Source organism: Penicillium griseofulvum (genome assembly GCF_001561935.1).
Source record: "Penicillium griseofulvum strain PG3 chromosome Unknown contig_79, whole genome shotgun sequence".
Taxonomy (NCBI): Eukaryota; Fungi; Ascomycota; class Eurotiomycetes; order Eurotiales; family Aspergillaceae; genus Penicillium; species Penicillium griseofulvum.
In genome coordinates, this window is record NW_024467420.1 from 667967 (window position 1) to 689295 (window position 21329).

Below are 21329 nucleotides of genomic sequence, written 5' to 3' on the forward strand. Positions count from 1 at the left end.
TGTTCTCGAGGGCTTCTATTGTGCTTTTGTCAACAGACTACCCGATCAGGATAAAGTGGTCCGCGTCTTGTCCCGCGTTTCGCTACCCTTGCTTTGACGCGACATCTCAGCCTATCTTATTTCCCACTTGTTATGACCTTTTAATCTTAATTCACTTCCTGTCTCTTCGTGTATCTCCCTGCGATAATCCAATTGCATTCACTAAACTCCCTGTGAGTTTCCTCAAAATGCAGCATTCGCAGTTGGCCCCGCTTCCAAACGATGTGCCGTTTCGCATCGTGTCCAAGACTATCGGCCAAGGTGCATATGCATGGTAAGAAGAGGATCCAGGTATGAAGTAAACAGTTCTGACTTGGTTGCATCCATCTAGTATCAAGAAAGCCTGTCCGTTGGATTCGGAGAATCCCGTCTTCGCCGTCAAGTACATTCACAAAGATTACGCCGCTCGACATGGGAAGATCAGTGCAAGACAATTACAATTAGAAGTTACGGTACACAGACACGTCTCGGGTCATGGGAATATTATCAGCTTTTATCAAACGGGTGAGGACGAGGTGTGGCGTTGGATCGCAATGGAGTTGGCCGAAGGCGGAGATCTTTTCGATAAGATTGAGGCCGACGAGGGTGTGGGCGAGGATATTGCCCATGTCTATTTCTCGCAACTTGTCAGTGCCGTGAGCTTTATGCACTCCAAAGGCGTTGGCCATCGTGATATCAAGCCTGAGAACATGCTTTTGACCGGCGATGGGAATCTCAAGATTGCCGATTTCGGTTTGGCGGCGCTGTTCGAGTACAAGGGATCGCGGAAGCTCTCAACTACCTTCTGTGGTAGTCCCCCATATATTGCACCCGAGGTAATTAGCAACAGTACCCGAGGTCAGAACAAAGGCGCCGGGTATCATCCGGATTTAGTTGACATTTGGTCTTGTGGCATCGTGCTTTTCGTCCTGTTGGCTGGAAATACGCCATGGGATAGCCCAACAGACGATAGCTACGAGTACCACGAATATGTTGCGACAAATGCGCGGACTACCGATGAGCTCTGGAAGAAGCTACCACCCGCTACATTATCACTATTGCGCGGTATGTTGACCGTGGACCCCCAAAATCGATTCTCACTGGAGGATGTCCGAAGGCATCCTTGGTACACCCGTGCAAACAAATACCTCTCCGCCGATGGCAAGTTGAGAGATCCAATTAATCTTGCCACTTCGATGTTTGAATCCCTTCATATCGACTTCAGCCAAGATCCTCTTTCTCAATCAGGGAAGGGGTCATGTCGCAGCTTTGACCCCATGGATATGGATGACGGTGGTGCAAATGCAGGCTTCTCCTCGACGCAGCCAGATATGTTGGGTGGTGGCATGTTGATGGACTGGGACAGTCCACAGAATGGTGCTATCTTTTCTTCAACCGATCCTTTCGGAAAGAAGTATGCATCTCAGGATGCAGCGATAGCAGGCCATCTCGAAGATGAGCCTTCTATGTCACAGTTCTCACAGCAGCCTTCGGTGCCAGTGAGTCGAACCCAAAATGCACAAAAGTTCCAGGATATTATTCCTTCGCGTTCAATGACGCGTTTCTATTCTGCATGGGAACTCAAACTTCTCGTGCCTCTCATATGTGAGGCCTTTCACCGACTGGGGGTTCCAGTTCCGAGTGTTCCAGCTGTTGGTGCTGGAGATACCTCTGCTATGATTCGAGTGATCGCCAAGGATGGTAGGATGTGTCCGCTCCAAGGTAAAGTACTCATTGAGTGCGTCTCAGAGGGGTTATTTGAAGTGGAATTCGTCAAAATTAAAGGTGATCCGCTTGAATGGCGGCGTTTCTTTAAAAAAGTGACGATCCTCTGCAAAGATGCCGTCTTTAGACCGGACGAGTAGAGCGGCCTCTGCTCTGCCTCTATGGATTGCCATTTGTTTTTTTTTGTTTGTTTTTACGTTTTCTTATGTTTGCCTACATGGTTGATTTTCAAATGTACGAGTCATGACTGATGGGGGAAAATTTGCCGGACTGGAGTTTAGCTGTGGGAAAAGAACTCCTCATATCATTCAAATACTTTCTATTTCTAACATGCATATAGCTTCAACAATAGATGGTTATATATATCTTGACTATGTTGATGTCTTTCCTCTAAGATGCACTTCCATATATGGATAACATGTGATATCAAATATATCCTAGTGGCTGTGCTATAGAACGTGTCAGAATGTTCTCCCAGACTAATTTTATACCTGTGGATACCCGGAAAAGTATCCCGAACCTGTTTTTTCATCATAAACTCATCACTTCATGTAATAATTCACCAATTTCTACGGATTATATGTATTCTGACAATTTGGCTAGACCGATCCTTCCATGCTAAATACACGTGACGGAGCGCAGATCGCGGGGAACAGCCGACAAAAAAAGAGTCTAGAATTTTATGCAATAAGACAGAGGCCGCGTGGCTGGCTTCCTCTCCTTAAACTGCCCTCAATGCGGTTGATCCGTCTCCATGGATAAGTTGCCGGTAGAGATTCTATCCAAAATCATCGACTGTAAGCTCCGTCCAAGATTCCCCGCTCTCGACCGAGAACTGATAGTGCGATAACTAGACCTCGCTCCACGAGAAAAGGTCCAACTTCAATGCGTCTCAAAAAAGTTTTTTGAACTCGCCCGTGATAATAATCAATGGAAATTGCACTGTTATGACCAGTCATGGGCTGCTCGGCAGGCTGCCCGTTCCGCTGCCAGGCCTTCGGAGAGTCTGATTGCCGACGCGACTGTTTCACTAACGACCCTAGGGCATGAATCGCTGCGCGATATCATTCAGCCTTCTGCCCCGCCTGCAAACGCAGACTCTGACTATACCCAGGGGGTTTCTGCGAGTGAGAGAGCGAGGGCAGCGGCGGAATGGGACTCGTCAGCTGAGGGGGAGCATGTGGACTGGTATTCGGAATATATTGCTCGCCACGGCCCCATATCTTTATCGTGGGTCGAAGAGCCGTCGGTCCGGGGTGAAGGAAAACGAGGGCAGTCTCATGAGGTCAAAGGAATGGGGCTGCTCAAAGACTGGAGCTCAGCCAGGCAGAACAAGATCATTGCCCCCCTTGAAGATGGCAGCGTCTGCATCTGGGATCTGAATCACTCCCACTCAGCTGACTCCCAGTTAAGTAAAGGCAAAATCCTTGGGGTTAGTGAACCCGGGATTCTCATGACCAACCTGTCTGGTCGTCGGGACCATTCTCCCTCCAAGTCTTCATTGGAGTTTATCAATCTGGGCGAGGGGGTGAGCGTGGATTCTCTGCGACAAAGAGCGTACCTGGCAGTTGGGAATGTTCTTAATGAAGTTGACCTGGAGACATTGAGAGTAATTTCGCAGCAGCGTTATCCCTGGTCGATCTTCGCCCTTTCCCAGGAGACGGATTACTCGGTGCCATTGACATTAGCCACTACGCTCAGTCTGCAGATCTATGATTCCAGGCTGTCGGCCGTCGAGGAAGAAGAGGCAATCAGTTTGCGGTGCGAGCAGGTAGCCAAACCATATGCCTCAGAACTGGGCGTCTTTGCGCACTCTGACTCGCCCTTGTTCCAACTCCGATCTAATGGACAGCCACCTACTCGTATACGCAGTCCTGATCCCTCAGAAAAAGGAGCCAATTACGCCCCGCTCTTCCAACCCGGCCCTCTGTCCATCCTGCATCCGCCAGCACCTCATGTGAATACAATTCTCCTTGCAGGCCGTTTCCCCAGCATCCTATGCTATGACCGCCGCTACTTCCCTCGGCTACAGACGACAGTCCATTCCGGCGGCCGACTGTGTGGGCTTGCGTCGGTACCAGCGCCTCGATTCCCCATCTTCTCAGATTCCACCTACCCTGAGTCACATTCTGTCGTTGCATGTGGAGACTATAACGGACGAGGCTCGCTGGAACTCTATAACCTCAAATCAGCCACGGAAGAAGACCACAGCCCCTCGAACGTGACGTCCACCCTCACCCCGGAATACAAGAACCGCCAAAGCGCCGCCAGTTCCAAATTACTTTCCGTGGAATCGCATGGCAATCGCATTGTCTTTTCCGACGCCGAGGGGAATATTAAGTGGACCGAGCGAAACGGTCGTTCAGAAGTCCGACGGTGGAATATCAATACCTCCCAGCCTCAGATCCCATTCGGTCACCGCGGCCGACAGCCAACCCCGAAAACAGAAGAAGACCAGCAGCCGCGTGGGCTCTGGCCTTCCCAATCACCGGGAAATAACGAGGTAGCCCGTAAGATTCTTCCTACTGGTGGAAATCTTACTGGAGATGAGCTCCTTATCTGGACGGGAGAGCGCATTGGCCGGCTCAAGTTTTCCATTCCTGCGGATTATAACATGGAGGTCGATGATGGAGAAGTTGACGATGATGTGTTCATGCACGCGGAGGTCGATGAAGCTACACGCGAAGAGATGCGGCATAGACGACGTGATGATTGGGAGAGAGAGCGATATGGGGATTACATGCGCCGCGCGCTTGAGAGGCAGGCGGATGAGGTTCGCTGGATGGGGAGTCAAGGGCTTGGCTGATATAGTTCATATTTATTGCATCTAGATAAGTATCAGAAACATGAGTATACCTATAGATAAGTAATAATTTATAGACCATTTAGAAACTCGGAATCGAAATTCCTAGACCTCGGAGCAGAATATTGGCCGTCTGGGCTCCCGAGGCTTAGCAATCGATCCGCAATTCGGCTCCCCCGCGCCGATATCACGGGGATTTCTAATGTTCTTGTCAGCCAGTGACTCAGTCTCCTTCTTTCTCGGTTCTAAGACAAATTCGAATATTCTTTCTCTTGATTAATTGCTGATTGATTGTTTATTATCCTGACACTCACATCTCCTGCACACCGGTGCAATTCAAACTACTCGTCTTCGAAATTCCGCAGTGAGGGGCAAAAAAAGAATCCAAAATGCCTTCACCCACAGAAATCGCACACCAATTCGACTCAATTGAGGATTCAATTGCAGCATTTAGTGAGTGATCTTCCACCCAGGGAATCTACTTCACTACCACGAGCATTCAACTGCTCGCGGGACCTTCCGAGCCGACCAACGGACTAACGAAGACCTACAACAGAGAATGGCGAATTCATCATTGTCCTCGATTCGCAAGACCGCGAGAATGAAGGCGACCTAATCATCGCCGCCGAGTCCGTCACAGCCGCCCAGATGGCCTTCCTGGTGCGCTACACGAGGTGAGACCGCCACCCAACCGAGACGACGAGGAGGAGGCACTACAGACTCCTCGAACCAAATCCCGTCCTCACCCCCGCATTAGCACACCTACAAGGGCAAATGCACGAACTTCAGCAAGCACTTGCTAACAATCTCAAAAAAGCGGTTTAATATGCGCCCCGATCACCCCGGATCTCGCCACCCGCCTCGCACTCCCACAAATGGTAACCGAGAACGCCGACCCAAAGTGCACAGCGTATACAGTCACAATCGACTCCAGCGACGACTCCGTGACAACAGGTATATCTGCCGAGGATCGCGCACTGACGTGCCGCACTCTCGCCTCGCCCACAGCCCAAATCGACTCCTTCCGCCGGCCAGGCCATATCATCCCTCTGCAGGCGCGTCCTGGTGGCGTGCGCGAGCGAACGGGCCACACCGAAGCTGCAGTGGATTTCTGTAAACTTGCTGGTAAGGCGCCGGCTGGTGTTATTGCCGAGCTTGTTGAGGAGGGCGAGGTTGTTGAGGGCGTTGCGGAGATTGGGGGGAATAATGGTATGATGCGTCGGGATGGATGTTTGCGATTTGGAAAGAAGTGGGGTATTAAGGTGTGTACTATTGAGGATTTGGTGATCTATTTGGATCGGATTGAGGGTACTGGTGCTGTGAATGGGAAGCATTGATCGGTGTTGGGTTTCTTGAGGTTGTTATTTCTGATTTTTTTTCGGGTCGTGTGCTTTTGGGTACCTTGTACATCACTACGCCTTCTCTTGGATACCTTTTTTAGATGAATTTATACATATGGATAGATCATGTCTTAGGTGGGAGTATGAGTGGAGAGATGGCGGACTGGCCGGAAGAACCTGGTATATCAAAACGCCTACTTATAAAGCCGAGAAGGGGAAGAAAATATCTAAAATGGCATCGCAAGGCCGCTTATAAGTAGTAGGATTGTAAAGAATCAATCGACTTGTTTATTTGGGTATCTATCATTTTCTGCGTGTAATGTACAAATGTCAATGTTGTCGAAGCAAATGTGATAGTTATGCATGAGCTTCCATGCGGCCACAATGAGTCCGCATGCTTTTTTTTCCGAAAACGCTAAAGCAATGCAAAGCAATGAGCATAACAAAGCAAATTCTGGCGTGAGAACGAGTAGTGAGAGCCTCGTGGCGTCCCAAAACAACCCTCTTACCGTTTAAGATGCGAGTAGTCCCTGAGAATGCCCGTCATATGAGTGTTGGTAGTCTTACCACTACGGCGTGGCTTCTTGGACTTCTTCGACGGCGCAATAATCCGGGGACCGACCACCTTGTTCTTGTTGGTGGGTGTGATACCGAACTTGTCCAGTTCTTCCTTCACAATATTCGCATCGGGAACTTTGATCTTCTCCCAAATCTGCTTGAACTCGTCGTCAAAGGTTTCAATTAGGGACGGGTCGTTAGGCCACACCATTTTCGGATGGTCATCCTTCTTGTTTCGAGTCACAAGCAGCTTTCCCTCCTTCTCCATCTGGTTGATTTCCTCCTCGACGGTGGGCCAGCCCTCCCTTAGTTCACGCACGCTCATACCCGCCGCAGTCTTTTGGGCTTGGAGGTATTTCAAGAGTTGCTCTGAGTTGCGAATGTTGTGAGGTGGGCGGAACCTGAATGTGCCCTCGCCGTTCGCGCCAGTCGGATCAAACTCAACTTTCTCGTGTATCTGCAGAATTCTCCGAAGAGCCTGCACATAGCCTTGATCATGTGCGCGATGCTGGAGTGAGAGATATGAGATGATATCCGAGAACTTGAGTGGCACGTTCTTATTCTTCATGTGCTCGATCGCAAATAGGACTTGCGTCATGATATCTTTGCCTGTGCCTGTGTTGGCCGGCTGAGAGTACACAATATCCGGGTCATGGCGCTTCTTTTTGATCTCGGTAGTGGATGACGGGGTGGGTGCGGACGATGGGACTTGGGAACTGCTGGCAGAGACCGGCTGGTTACTGACCACACGTCGCTGCGTGGGCATGCGGTTTGCCGACTCTACAACGCTAGCGTTGAAGCTTTTGAGCTGATTCTGAAGGTACGACATGGTTGCGACGCAGGGTCGAAGATCACTGATATTCAACGGAAGAATGGGACGCAGGTGAGATGGTGGCCACGCGGTTTAAGCCAGATGGAGATGGAGTATTCAAAAGGCGCTTGGCATAAATACCGTGAATATCACCTGAAAGTAAATAAGACAACACGCCTGAAAGAAGTTGTATAGAGAATGGGGACAGCCTAGTCAAGCAGTTAAGCTTCGAGTAGAGTACCTATTAAAAGATTGAAGGCCAGACAAAGAATGTCACGTGCCAGAGCTCAGCAACCCCAAAGCGCGGAAATGGATCTCGCACGCCCTTGAAGTCACCTCACCACCGTTTCTTTCAATTACTATTTCATTCAATTCTTCATCTTCTACCCCCAGAAGACACACCTTTCTTTTGTTCACATCGTCATGACCTGAGGTCCCTCGCCCAGCGCTGTGTGTAGTTGTCTCTGACCAGTACACGGCGCGCCCGTCCTCGAGGACCCAGCTCTAGCTTGCGCTGCTCCTACTTACGTTTCTTGATTCCTCCGCCACAGCAGCTCAGTGCTGTTGCTGGCTGGCAATATGGCCGACACTGCCATTCAACTACCTTACCTATCCTCCCACTATGCGCTTCCGGAATCGACACTCACGACCTTACAGCAGGCCCCAACTGTGGAGCTTGTCAATCAACTTTTAGAATCAATCAATAAAAAGGCACATGAATCCGACGAACTCAAATCCGACAAGCTTCGCTTGGAGGTAGAGCTTGAGAATGCCGTGCGCAGCAATGAGTCGAAGGTCAAGGTTCTGAAAGCCACCGTTGAGAAAGGACATGCGGAGGTCGAAGATCTGAGGAAAAAACTGCACGAAGCTGGTATCTATCACTCTATCCTGTTTAGTACTGAAGAACGAGCTCTAACAATGGATAGAAACCACCCGGTCATCACTTGAGACAGAGATCTCTACCCTGAAGTCCTCTTCCACGTCTACCGAATCCGAAACCACATCTTTGAAAGCACGTATCTCATCTCTGGAGGCATCCAACAGAGACACACTGGGCTTGCTCGAATCGAAATCTGCGGCCTATGACAAATTGGCAGAGGAACTTTCGCTTCAACACAAGAAAACCATCGAGTTACGACGTGAACTCTCCACCGCGGAGCAAAATCTCGAAAATTCCAATGCGGCATCTGCCAGCGCTCGCTTCCGTGAACAGAGCCTTCAACAAGAACTGGATCTCACCAAAAAGAACAACGAATGGTTCGAGACCGAACTTAAGACAAAATCCGCTGAATACATCAAGTTCCGCAAAGAAAAGGGTGCTCGGATCTCGGAGCTTCAGCGCGACAACGATGAAGCAAACTCGACAATCGACTCTCTTCGACGAAGCGAGAACTCACTCAAGAGTCGGTTGGACGAAACAGAGCAGCGATACGAAACTTCTCTAGCTACCATTCATCAGTTGAAAGAGGAAGCTATCCAGGCAACCGAATCCTTCCGCATCGAACTTGACAGCGCTAACCGATTGGCCGAGCTACAAGGATCTTCCGCTCAGACGGCCAAGCAACGGGTGCAAGAATGCCAACTCGCCCTCGAAAAGACAAAGGATGATGCGGCACAGGAAATCTCTCGCCTCCGTGTTGAGCTTGAGACCGAGTCCAACGATAAGGGAGCCGCGGAGCGCCGAATTGGCGAACTCGAGGCACTTGTTGCCCAGCTTGAGTCTGAGCCTTCTAGAGGAAGATCAGCAAGCCCCGCTCTCTCACTAAATGGAGGTACACCCAGTACACCTCTACGATCAAGCATCATGCGTGCTGGCACTCCTAGTGGCTCATTCTCCCCCCGCGCATCCCGTGGTAAGGGCGGTATGAATATCACCCAAATGTACTCCGAGTATGACAGAATGAAAACCGCTCTTGCAGCTGAGCAGAGAACTTGCCAGGAACTCCGCAATACCGTCGATGAGATGGTTCAAGAACTTGACTCAACCAGACCCGAAATTGAGGAGGGACGAGCAGAACAAAAGCGTCTCGACCATGCTGTTGTGGAAATGTCTACTCTTCTCGAAGCGGCCGGGAAGGAACGGGATACCGCTCTCAAGGAAGCCAGGAAATGGCAAGGTCAAGTGGAGGGCTTGGCTCGCGAGGGCGACATTCTACGCCAGCAACTTCGTGATCTGAGTGCGGAAGTCAAGGTTCTCGTCCTGGAGGTTGCCTTCGCAAGACGTGGTGAAGAATACGACCGCCAGGAGCTCGAGCGCATCGCTCGGGGTGAAGTTGAAGAGTCGTCAAAGGATCTCAATGAAACTGGCCGCTTTATTAGCAAGCATCTGACCACCTTTAAGGATCTTCACGAACTCCAGGAACAAAATCACACTCTCCGACGCATGTTGAGAGAGCTAGGTGACAAGCAGGAGGGAGAAGAGGCGCAAGCCAAGGAACTTGCGCGGCAAGCAGACATCGAGGAGTTGAAGGAGTTGCGGACCCGCGCCCAGACAAACCGTGATGAGATTGCGAACCTCAGCGCCCAGATGCAGAGTTACGTCAAGGAGCGCGACACATTCCGCAGCATGCTCATGCACAGAAAGCCAACCGGTGACGATCAGTCTGTCTTCTCACAATCTATGCCTCTTGGTGCTGCTCCCCAAGGCGCCATGGAAACATCAGGGCCGGACTATGCTGAGTTGCTCCGAAAGGTTCAAGCCCATTTCGACACTTTCCGTGAAGAAACTACGACAGACCACAAAGCACTGCGACAGCAGGTTAATGAGCTGTCTCGTAAGAACAGTGAGCTTATGTCCGATATCAGTCGGTCAAGCAGCCAGCTTGCTGCTGCAACCCAACGTGCGGAGCTTTTGCAGAGCAACTTTAATATGCTCAAGAATGAGAACACGGAGATCCAAAAGCGCTATTCTACTCTCTTCGAAAATGCAAACCGACAGGATCTGCGCACTCAGCAAGCCGCGGAAGACCTCGTGGAGGCTAAGGGCCTTGTTGAGAGCCTTCAGAGAGAAAATGCCAACCTGAAGGCCGAAAAGGACCTTTGGAAGAATATTGAGAAGAGGCTCATTGATGATACAGAAAATCTGCGGAATGAGCGCAGCCGTCTGGACTCATTGAATGCAAACCTTCAAACCATTCTCAACGAGCGTGAACACACCGACTCCGAGAGCCGACGCCGTCTCCAAGCCAGCGTCGAGTCGCTCGAAACCGAACTGCAGTCGACAAAGCGTAAACTCAATGACGAAGTGGAGGATTCCAAAAAGGCTAGCATGCGCCGGGAGTATGAGCAGGAGACATCCCAAAAACGAATTGATGATCTTGTCACTAGCTTGAGCGCTGTCCGCGAAGAGCTGGTTGCCGCCAAGACCACTCGGGATCACTTGCAGTCCCGTGTGGATGAGCTTGCAGTTGAGCTCAAGAGTGCCGAAGAGCGTCTGCAGGTCTTGAACTCTAGACCAAGCGTGTCCGCCGGCACCGCCGAGGGACTCACAGAGGGCGAGGATGCCGGTGAAGGAAACGGTCTTTCTCGTGAACAAGAACTTTCAATTGAAGTTTCCGAACTCAAACGGGACCTGGAATTGGCCAAGGGTGAACTAGAACACGCCAAGCAACTGGCTGAAGACTACCAGGCTATTAGCCAGGCGAGTGAAGAACGTCTGGAGTCCGCCACCGAGACACAGGAACAATACCGCGAAGAGACTGATCGTCTTGTGGAGGAGAAGAACACTAAGATCCAGGACCTCGAAACTCGCATTGAAGAGATCTCAGCTGAACTGTCCAACTCGAACAATGAGATGACCAATCTCCGGGAAGAGCAGGCGGAGGCAATGCGCCGCCTAGAGGAGCAGAAGGCCAACTTTGAGTCGGAAATTACCCGTCTAAAGGCTGACAATGAACGTCATGTCACTGCTGCACAGTACCACCAGGAGGACCTGAATGCGCAGGCCGAAATTGCCAAGCATGCTCAACAGAACTACGAGACCGAGCTTGTTAAACACGCCGAGGCAGCCAAGAATCTACAGGTTGTTCGTGCAGAGAGCAACCAGCTAAGGCTCGACATTGCCCAACTGCGAACCCAATCCGAAGGCTACAAAACGGACCTGTCTCAGAAGGAGGAAAGCTGGGCGGAGCAACGAGCCGCCTATGAGGGTGAGCTCTCTGAACTGCACAAGCGCCGGGAGGAGGTCCTTCACCAGAATTCCGTGCTTCACACCCAGCTGGAGAATATTACCAGCCAGATATCTTCCTTGCAGCGGGACCGAATGAATGTTTCAGACGATGAGCAAGAGGGAGAGCAGGCGGCACCCAACCTTGAGGGCCTCCAGGAGGTTATCAAGTTCTTGCGTCGCGAGAAAGAAATTGTCGAGGTCCAATACCACCTTTCGACACAGGAAAGCAAGCGCCTCAACCAACAACTCGACTACACTCAGTCCCAGCTTGATGAGACCCGTCTGAAGCTTGAGCAGCAGCGCCGTGCTGCGGCCGACAGCGATCACAACGCATTGAATCACAGCAAGCTGTTGGAGACTATCAATGAGCTCAACGTTTTCCGTGAAAGCAATGCCACTCTCAGAAACCAACTGAAGCAAACCGAGGCCGTGCGTGATCAAAAGATCGCCCGCGAGAGCGAACTGGTCCAGGAGATCGAACCCCTCAAGGCCAAGATTCACGAATTGGAGAGCCAATGTGAAGCCAAGGATGGTGAAATGCAGCTTCTGCAAGCTGATCGCGACCGATACCAACAACGTATTCAGAACATCCTCCAAAAGTACGACCGTGTCGATCCTACTGAAATGCAAGAGCTCAAGGAGAAGCTCACGACCCTCGAGAATGAGAAGACCGAGGCCGTGTCCCAGCGGGAGGCTCTCCAGACCCAGGTGGAGTCACTTCAGGCTCAAATCGCGGAGTTCCCAGAGCAGCTCAAACAGCATTCTGAAGAACGTGCGCAGGAATTGCGAGCCAAGCTCACAGATCAATTCAAGGCACGCTCTAAGGACCTTAGCGCGCGTGTCAAGGCCAAGCAAGATGAGCTTAATGTGGTGTTGCAGGAGAAAGAGGTCATCCAAGCCGAACTTCAGACTACAAAGAACGAATTGGAGGCATTGAAAACCAAGGTGGCAGAGACACCAGCCACTGTGGCTCCTGCCCCAGCCGCAACACCAGCACCAGCTGCAGGCGAAGAAGCCCCCGTCAACGCTACTCCGGCTTCCCAGTTCCCGACTGCCACCATCGCAGTCCCTGGTCCCGGTGACGCCCAAAAGATCCAAGAACTCGAGCAGAAGATCCAGCGACTCGAGGCAGCTCTTGCCGAGAAGGATGGACTTTTGGCGACACAGGCCAGCGAACAAGATGCTAAGATCAAGGAACGCGCCGACCGCCTTAAGGACTTGTACAACTCTAAGCTGAATGAGGTCAAGGCTGCTCATCGTCAAGAACTTGAGAAAATTTCCGCCGGTGAACAATCCGTACCCGGAACACCAGGTGCTGGCCCGGATGCAACCCCTGCAACGCCGTCAAAGACGTTCGAGCTTGCCGGATTTACCATTCCCGAATTGACAGATGCTCAAGCAAGGGAGCTGGTTGCGAAGCATGAGACTATTCGCACAATCGTTCGAAACAACATTCGCGGTCAAGTGGCACGCGAGCAACAAAGGTTACAACAAGAAGCCCAGGCCTCCTCCGGTGCAAATGAAGCCGCATTGGCTGGACTACAACAAAAGTCGGCCGAGGAAAGGGAGGCTTTGATCAAGGCTCATGAGAATGAAATCAAGGAGAAGGTCACATCGGCGGTCGAACTTGTTGAAAAGAAAACAGCTGCCCGCCTCAGCATGCTCGACACCAGATTCCGCACTGCGAATGCCAAGATTGATGTGGTATCAAAGGCAGCAACGGAAACTCCGCAAAAACCCGTTGTGGAAGTATGGGAAATTGCAAAGACTGCCCGACCTGCACCAGTCCCGGTTCCGGCTGCTAAGCCCCCGGTACCAGCAATGCCAGTCCAGCCCGCCGGTCCCGCTCCAACTATAGCGGCGCCGCAAGTCCCAGTTACAGCCCCTCCGGGCCAGGCCGCTGCTCCCACTCCTGTTCCTGCAGCCGTTTCTGTGGCATCAGCCCCTAATGTTCCAACGGAGCAAGCAGCCCCTGCTACTGCGCCATCCGAGGTTGCTGTCCCCCAACAAGGCGAGACACAACCCACAGCGCCAGCTAATCCGTTCGGTCAAGTTCAGCAAACCGATCAAAATCAACAGGCCTCATCTCTTCCCAGCAAACCTCCCGCTGGAAACCCACCTGGTCTGATGCGAGCTCTTCAGTCTGGGCTTCCTATTGCACGAGGCGGACGTGGTGGTCGTGGTGGTGGCCCCCAATTCGGCCATCAACAACATGATCAACAGCAGCAGCAAGGCCATGGTCAGAGCCAAACCCAGCGCGGACCGGGCCTTCACCGAGGTCGCGGCGGTCGTGGTGGACAGGGTCGTGGCGGTAACCAAAACCAAACCAACGCTGCGCAGGCTCAGAGCTCCACTGCCAACCGTGGGAACCTGAATGCTTCGGCCCGTCAGTTCATTCCTGGGGGCAACAAGCGTTCTCGTGATGATGGTCCCGATACAACCACTGAGGGTGGAAGCGGTGGAAAGAGACAGAGAGGCGGTGGTGGCCCGCAGCCTCGTGGCGGAGGCTCTTCTTAAGCAGTCGTCGTTTTATCTTTTTCTATTCCATCAATGTATTCTCGATTTTACTGACACATGCGGCGTAGGCCTATTCATCAATAGGTATCTATGCCCGTGTATGCCAGATGGCGCATTGCTTTTCATATTTAAACCTGCTTCTCAGACAGCAGTTTCATTTCTTTTGTTTTGTATCTACTGAATGTGTGGCGTTCCTACGGCTTTCTATTGATTGCTACTACCAATTAAAGTTGATCAATTGCCAAGTATCTCGTGCATTATCATTGTAACCACCCGCGATAGAGGGACTGTAAACGAAGACTGGGGTATAATCTGCTAGAAGACATGGATCTACGCAAAACAAATCTGATCCGACACAGATGAACGCAAGTTCAAACAAAAAGAATATCCACAAAAAACCATCTTGAAATCACTTCTTCCTCCCTCCAGCTGCAGGAACAAGCATCCTCCCGAGAACCTCCCTCTCCTTCTGTAGAACCATCAACCTAGCATCCTCAATAACCTTACCCGCCGGCGCAGGTCCAGGAAGAGGCGTCTGCGCGACCTGCGCCGCACTCACAACAGCCGGACTCATCCCCTTCACGCCTCGAGCTCTCTTCCTCCGCATTCCCGGGCCCTGCCCGTAGACAACGACCCACTCAGCAACAGATCCGCCAGCGGCAATTTCACACCCGGAGCACACCTTCGAGTGTGAACCAATATCCGCGTCCCGGCGAATCGTCGCCAATGCCTCGATTGTAGCAGAAGAATGAATATTAGCGCCGGGTTCGACCGTCACCAACGGACCAACAGTAACAAAGTATGAGATCCGCGTCGATATCTCCTTCTTAGGCTCTGGCGTCGATGCCCCAGACTCGATGGATGTGCTCGTAGATGTGCTTGTTGGTCTGGACGGCGACGGTGAGCGAGATGAAGTTGGCGGAGCGCCGATGACCGCTTTCTCGCAAATTATACAGCCGTCGCCGACGATAATTGGGCCCTCGTATGCGTAGAATTTCGCGCGCGGGTGGATGACTGTCCCTGCGCCGATGGTGACGACGTGTCGGCCTTGGAAGACGACGGTGTCGGCGATTGTGGCTGTCGGATCGGCTTTTAAGGGGGCTTTTGGTGGGCCGGAGCTGTGGGAGGAAGATGAGGAGCGGTGGGTATTTGTTGGAGGTTTGAGGGTCGCCATTTTGGTTGTATATGTTGGGGGAGATGTGTTTGGGGAGATTCTTGTATGATCCCATTGTGCTCCTGTTTTGGAGCTAGCTCGCGCCGCTTTTTGGGGTATGTCCCTTAGTCAGCTCCATAAAACGTCCACCGGTCAGGAGGGTCTATCCATGGATGGATCGAAGTACCTAGGGATACTATCCTATTCCATGCTTATTCTATTGGTATAGAAGGATTGCTGTATAGCATAGGAAACTGTATTCGTATATCCAAAGCCGGGGTATCTAAAATGCAAAGCCCAGTCTAAAGCGCAACATCCCCCAATGTAGGATCGATAAAATAAGACAGCCATGTATCTCACGATTCCTCCACGGTCTCTTGTTTGATGCCATTTCGTTTTCTCCAAGCTCTAACGCCCCGGTCGACCTCATCTCTGGTCATCCCATCGCGGACCAAGCAAAATGTGACCCCTAGCTCCGTCTCCACGTTCCGATTGCGCGCCTCATCATCGAAGAACAGCATATCCTCATAAGGAACACTACTCGTCTGTTGGATCTTGGAAAAATGCGATGTTTTGCTCCCGGGGTAGATCTGGATAAAATCAAAGTAATCGAGGGCACGGATGGTCTTGGCGTTCGCGGCGGGGTTATCGGAGAAGGTGGGGATAATATGCAGGGATTTGAGCATGTCACGCGCCAGATCGGGGGCCTGAGTTCGGGATGCGAGTGCTAGTGGGATGGAGCGATGTTTGCAGGCGTAGACTATAGACGAGACTGCCGGGTAGAAGGCGAAGGACTCTCCCCATCTATTTGAGATAAGGAATGCGGGGTTAGAAAAGTAGTCTCAAATTCATCAAGGGGGAATTCGTCGTACCTGTCCACGGCACGTGAGTTGTTGTCACGGGCCTTGACTGGGGCGCTGACATGTGTGTCGACCCAGAAGGGCCACAATGTGTAGTCTAGATCGAATGCGATCAATTTTGGGAGTGGGAGGCCATCGGTGAAAGTTTCAGGCGCGACAGATGAATCCTCCAAAGGCTGAGTGTTCTGGCGCTTGGCGCGTAACATGTTTGGTACAAAAGAAGTAAAGAACACACGAAGACTCAGAGGAAGATTCCACGAAGGAAATGAACCATGGAAACGATGAACGATGATCCGAGGTGAAATGGCACGTGAGACCTGCTACGGATCGCGATTGCGACCAGCCCCACTTTGTATGTGCGTAGGGACATTGTGATCTGCAATGTCTAGGATGCGACCTAGATATAGTGAAAATCTACAATAATTACAAAGACCAATATGCGCATGTCATCTCACGTGGGGAAACAGGTGAAGCTAACCACAGCCAGAGGGACGGGACAGGACGATTTGTGTGCTAACGTAAACAAACTCCACGGCAACATGTGGGATCTCCCAAGATTCACCGCCCAAATGGGGACAGCGAGGTTCACCGCCCAAATGGACAGCGAGGTCAATTTAGGATAAATAATGGGCCGAGATCCCGACCCCAGGAGGTCCGACCAAACCTTAAAACATCAGCACTCTCGGACAAACAATAATCCGAACTATATCATATTTTGTTACAGCTTTAGACAAAAGAGCTTTCTTCTCCAAGCACCCGGTCATGCCGAATAATTGATGAAAAAAGGGGTTCCGCACACACTGGGGGCAGTGTAAGCCCAGCGGTACGTTTTAGTTCTAAAAATTGGTTGAAAGGTTACTTGAAAGTAACCTTTCAAGCACGTTTTCGGGAGGTGTGCTAGCCTCGGGGGGGGAAGGTACCTACAAACATAAGTTAGTAGATACATGTTGAGGGAAAGGGGAAGGGGAACCCGGGGGGCTACCCCGGGGATGGGGAGAAAAGAAGAAGAAGAGAAGAGCTCCCGGTGGAAAATGGGTCGCTTTATACCTCCCAGGCGGTGGCGCTTCGGATTATCTTGAACACCTCCAACCCGAATAGCGGGCAGTAACTGGCAGGCGGTAGCCCCGCTATACAGCAGGCGTGACCGGAGAAGGTGGCTCGACACAGCCAGCAAGAAACGCGAGCGGGAATCACCCCGTCTCTAACATATCTACATCTATTTCACACGTCGCACTATGACAGGCATCCGCCCAGTTAACGTAATCCACACTTTAAGTACTTAGGAATGCCTTCTGTGGCTATTTATAAAACTTGTACATATGTAGGTCCATAGCTCGGCACGGCCGTATCCATCACAATCAATCAAAGTTCGATTAACATGTTGCAGTCTAATTAATTGCGTATGACAATGCAGGCGCTTCATCCAGCTGAAGCAAGAACTCAAAGCCAAGGGCCGTGTTGGGATTACTCCCAAGTGTATACAGAGGCTGCTTTCTAGAGAGCATGGAATCAGCCCATTCCTGCAACTTAAGTATGAACCTATAAGCTCATAATCCCATACAAAAGCGACTGCCATGGAGTGTACCCTCCATCTTACATCTCTCACTTCTTCTATCCTCTGCAACTTCCGCCTGCCTCAGTCTCCATTGACAGTGTGGTATCTCTGGCCAGCTGTTGTTTGGTATATTCGTCGACTCTAGGTGAGTTTCTCGTTCCACAGCTTCATTCATGCTCATTGGCTAATACCCATCGTCTCACTTTTAGGGCTATAGCCGCGAGGCCTATCGGTTCGTCGTCGTCTTCCTCCTCGAGTCCTATGCGCTGAAACTGCTGAAGATCTGTTCGGTACATGGAGTTGGCCATGGAGCGGGTGGCCTGCAGATTTGACAGGACCTCATCATAGTCAGTCTGCTTGATACCAACTGCCTATAGCTGCTCCTACAATTTTGTACGCGGGATAGGATATCGTGGGCACTGTACAAGGATATGCCTCAGTGATTGTGACCCTGTGTTAGTCTCATCCATGTGTTTACATTGCCTTGTCTTTGCACTGGAAGTGCCGGCGCCCGATCATCATTGTACGCATTTGGAACAAAATCGCACATTGTGGCTTTGACAGGCCTTCGTATAGACAAAATGTCTTTCTTGTTCTGCCCCTACATCAAGCGCTTTGCAGCTACGAAAGTTCTTTCTCACTCCCACGGCTTCTCCCATCGTTCTCTGACTCGCTTATTGGCACGTTCCTTTACCCCATGGGAGGTCACAGGGAGACCGGCTACGCCCATCTCCCGCCGGACCTTACTCGATACAACAACAACAACAAAGTATGCCGGTAAAGCTCGCAGCCAATGAGTGTGCAGGATTCGGATAGAACTTGAACATTGGACAAGAGTCAACGCTTTCTTCTCCAAGCACCCGGACAAGCCGAATAATTGATGAAGAAAAGGGCGCTCCCACCGGGGGTACTATAGTGTAAGCCCAGTAGCACGGTGCTACGAGGCATATTAAAGCATAGAGGCCAGGTGACCAGTTCCAAAAAGTTAAGATGAAAGATTAAATGAAAGTAGCCTTTCGAGCACAATTCCTACCCGGGTGGATAGAGAGGAGTATCAATTCCCATTTTCCTAGTGCCCAGGTAAAAGGTACACTCCAATGAGGGAAGAAGCCGGTGGGGGGAAGAGAAGAGAAGAGATCTCCTCGTAGACAATGAGCCTGTAAAATTCGGATACAACTTTCAAGGTTGGACAAAAGAGCCTTGAGTCAAGTAAAGTTTCTTCTCCAAGCACCCGGACAAGCCGAATAATTGATGAAAAAACAAGGGTGTGTCAACCGGGGGTAGTGTGAGCCCAGTGACACTGTGCAACGAGGCATATGCAAGCACAGAGGCCAAGTCACGAGTTTTCAAAAATTAAAATAATCATAATGTCCTGTCGTAACAGGACTGCTAGTGATCAAACTAGCAAGAACAGATGATCCATCTGATCTGAGAAAAAGGAAAAGGGGAGAGAGTTGGGAGACGTGTAAGCCTCATGCTCCTGTGTGAAAGTCAGTAAGTAAACAAAAGGGGGAAGGGGGTTTATAATTAGCAAGAAGATTCATAAATGAATCTTTAAGAGAGGCCGGCGGGTGGCCACGTGGGTGGGTGTGGAGGCTCGTAAGTCTCATGTTCTGTGTGAAAGTCAGTAAGTAAACAAAAGGGGGAAGGGGGTTTATAATTAGCAAGAAGACTCATAAATGAATCTTTAAGAGAGGCCGGCGGGTGGCCACGTGGGTGGGTGTGGAGGCTCGTAAGTCTCATGTTCTGTGTGAAAGTCAGTAAGTAAAGAAAAGGGGGAAGGGGGTTTATAATTAGCAAGAAGACTCATAAATGAATCTTTAAGAGAGACCGGCGGGTGGCCACGTGGGTGGATGTGGAGGCTCGTAAGTCTCATGTTCCTGTATGAGAGTCAGTAAGTAAACAAAACAGGGAAGGGGGTTTATAATTAGCAAGAAGATTCATAAGAGAGGCCGGCGGGTGGCCATGTGGGTGGATGTGGAGGCTCGTAAGTCTCATGTTCCTGTGTGAAAGTCAGAAAGTAAACAAGATGGGGGAAGGGGGTTTATAATTAGCAAGAAGATTCATAAGAGAGGCACGCGGGTGGATGGGGAGGCTCGCAAGCCACATATTTCTGTATGAAAGTCAGTAAGTACACAAAAGGGGGAAGGGGGCTTATAGTTATGAAGAAGAGTTTGAAGATAGTCTTCGGGGTCGAAGAGAGTTGAAGAGATGAAAAGAGGAAGAAGTCTCCGGGGTCGATTGCTCGTTTTATACCCGAGCCGGTAGATCTTTAGTCCCCAAGCCGAGCTCCGGGGCAGTGCTAAGCACGTACCTATGCCAATATTCTGGTAGCCAATGAGCGTGCGTGTTCAATGGCCACGTGTGGTTCTAGATCCTGTCCTGCATAAATAAATAATAATTAAAAATCAATTTATAAAATCAATTTAAAAAATCAATTAAAAAATTAAAAAGCTAAACAGGTAAAAACACAACATTCCTTTGTCAAGTTTACGAACAAGCCAAATGATTATACAATGGGTCGTGTTGAACGAGTGTGTGGAAGGGAAAAATGAAGAAGAACAGGTCTCCGGGGGGCGAGGTTGCGTTTTATACCTCCCGCCGAGGTAGTCGGCCCGTGCGGCCCGAGCCGAAATCTGGGGCCGAGTTCTGAAGCCCGTGCCGAAACCTGGAGCCGAGTTCTGGAGCCCGTGCCGAAGACAAGGTCCGTGCGACCCGTGCCGAAACCTGGGGAGTGCACGTGCACCTATCACATGGGTACCCTCATGATAACATTACCCACATGGGGTGATACCTACTGTTTTGAGTTCTTCTTTCAACTACGTAACTACATAGTATGACTCCAATCAGCACGAAAGCCATATTCTATAGACCCAGTCTTAACTTCACAATGTTTGTCTACAAGTTTGATGAAATTAGGCGTTAAACATGCGTTGCGATGGCTGTCAGCCGCTACATGGCCCCCAACCTTCAGATGGGTCTCATCTTGGAAGCCGAGACCCATTGTAGTCGAGTCGCTCGTTGAGCCGGTTACATTCTTGGGTCGAAAGGTGGCATTGGACCTCGACAATTTCTTTCTCGCGACCAACACCTTGATACCTTCTATGTAGGTATTTTTGTTAGAATTCATATAGTAGACATGGTATGATACCCCATATCAAATCTACGCTTAAGAACCAATATTATTTTCCTGCTGGAATGAAAATAAAGAAAGTCCATCTATTGCTACGACATTGCCAGTTTTTATTTTGAACTAGGGTGGTCTGGAATATATACAAAAATTAATAGCCACAGGGTACCTTCTGTGACTCTGGAAACAGACCTTGTACAACATAAGTAGGGCTCTTGGATGAACGTGATAAGGCGCTCACGTGTTATCACGTGGTTTTTGCCGGTTTTATTTTTATTTTTATTTTATTTTTTCTTGGCCAATCACGTGCGGTCGCGTGCTTTTTGCCGGTTTTTTGTTTTTATTATATCTTTTCCCTTTTTTTCTGCCAATCACGTGTAGTCACGTGAATATTTGCTTTTTTGTTTGTTTTTTCTTTGTTTTGTTTTCATCAACCAATCACGTGCTGTCGCGTCCAGCCGCTTTGGTTCTTTTCTTTTTTAAAAAAAATAAACGCTACTAGTCCTAATCTGGAAGCCTGCGACGTGTTCGGTCGCATTGCCAGCAAACTGGAAGAGATGATTTGTCTCATGTACCCTTCACCCTAGTAAATGTGATACTGTGCTACGGATGGACCGCCTACATAATTAGTTGCTGGGTTTTTATGGACGTCCTATCATAGTAGTCAATCTGTATAGAGGCACCAATTATC

General features: G+C 50.3%; 7 protein-coding genes across 7 annotated transcripts; 4 read left to right on the forward strand and 3 right to left on the reverse strand.

Moving 5' to 3' along the window:
* Positions 1–227: 227 nt before the first annotated feature.
* Positions 228–1883, forward strand: PGRI_002190 (uncharacterized protein; the record flags this gene model as incomplete). The annotated part of the gene is made up of 2 exons (XM_040787932.1): positions 228–313; positions 371–1883. 2 exons carry the CDS (start codon positions 228–230, stop codon positions 1881–1883), a joined length of 1599 nt encoding a protein of 532 aa, XP_040651704.1.
* A 614-nt stretch (positions 1884–2497) lies between these two features.
* Positions 2498–4549, forward strand: PGRI_002200 (uncharacterized protein; the record flags this gene model as incomplete). The annotated part of the gene is made up of 2 exons (XM_040787933.1): positions 2498–2540; positions 2598–4549. The coding sequence occupies 2 exons, from the start codon at positions 2498–2500 to the stop codon at positions 4547–4549; spliced, it is 1995 nt and encodes a 664-aa protein (XP_040651705.1).
* Positions 4550–4935: 386 nt separating this feature from the next.
* On the forward strand, positions 4936–5883 carry PGRI_002210 (3,4-dihydroxy-2-butanone-4-phosphate synthase RIB3; the record flags this gene model as incomplete). Its single annotated transcript, XM_040787934.1, has 3 exons — positions 4936–4999; positions 5103–5220; positions 5364–5883. The coding sequence occupies 3 exons, from the start codon at positions 4936–4938 to the stop codon at positions 5881–5883; spliced, it is 702 nt and encodes a 233-aa protein (XP_040651706.1).
* A 508-nt stretch (positions 5884–6391) lies between these two features.
* PGRI_002220 (transcription factor TFIIE subunit TFA2) lies at positions 6392–7273 on the reverse strand (the record flags this gene model as incomplete). The annotated part of the gene is made up of 1 exon (XM_040787935.1): positions 6392–7273. One exon carries the CDS (start codon positions 7271–7273, stop codon positions 6392–6394), a length of 882 nt encoding a protein of 293 aa, XP_040651707.1.
* A 561-nt stretch (positions 7274–7834) lies between these two features.
* Positions 7835–13940, forward strand: PGRI_002230 (putative filament-forming protein (Tpr/p270); the record flags this gene model as incomplete). Its single annotated transcript, XM_040787936.1, has 2 exons — positions 7835–8126; positions 8182–13940. The coding sequence occupies 2 exons, from the start codon at positions 7835–7837 to the stop codon at positions 13938–13940; spliced, it is 6051 nt and encodes a 2016-aa protein (XP_040651708.1).
* A 409-nt stretch (positions 13941–14349) lies between these two features.
* Positions 14350–15114, reverse strand: PGRI_002240 (transferase hexapeptide domain protein; the record flags this gene model as incomplete). Its single annotated transcript, XM_040787937.1, has 1 exon — positions 14350–15114. The coding sequence occupies one exon, from the start codon at positions 15112–15114 to the stop codon at positions 14350–14352; it is 765 nt and encodes a 254-aa protein (XP_040651709.1).
* Positions 15115–15449: 335 nt separating this feature from the next.
* Positions 15450–16159, reverse strand: PGRI_002250 (Mg-dependent acid phosphatase; the record flags this gene model as incomplete). The annotated part of the gene is made up of 2 exons (XM_040787938.1): positions 15450–15897; positions 15966–16159. The coding sequence occupies 2 exons, from the start codon at positions 16157–16159 to the stop codon at positions 15450–15452; spliced, it is 642 nt and encodes a 213-aa protein (XP_040651710.1).
* Between the last annotated feature and the right edge of the window lie 5170 nt (positions 16160–21329).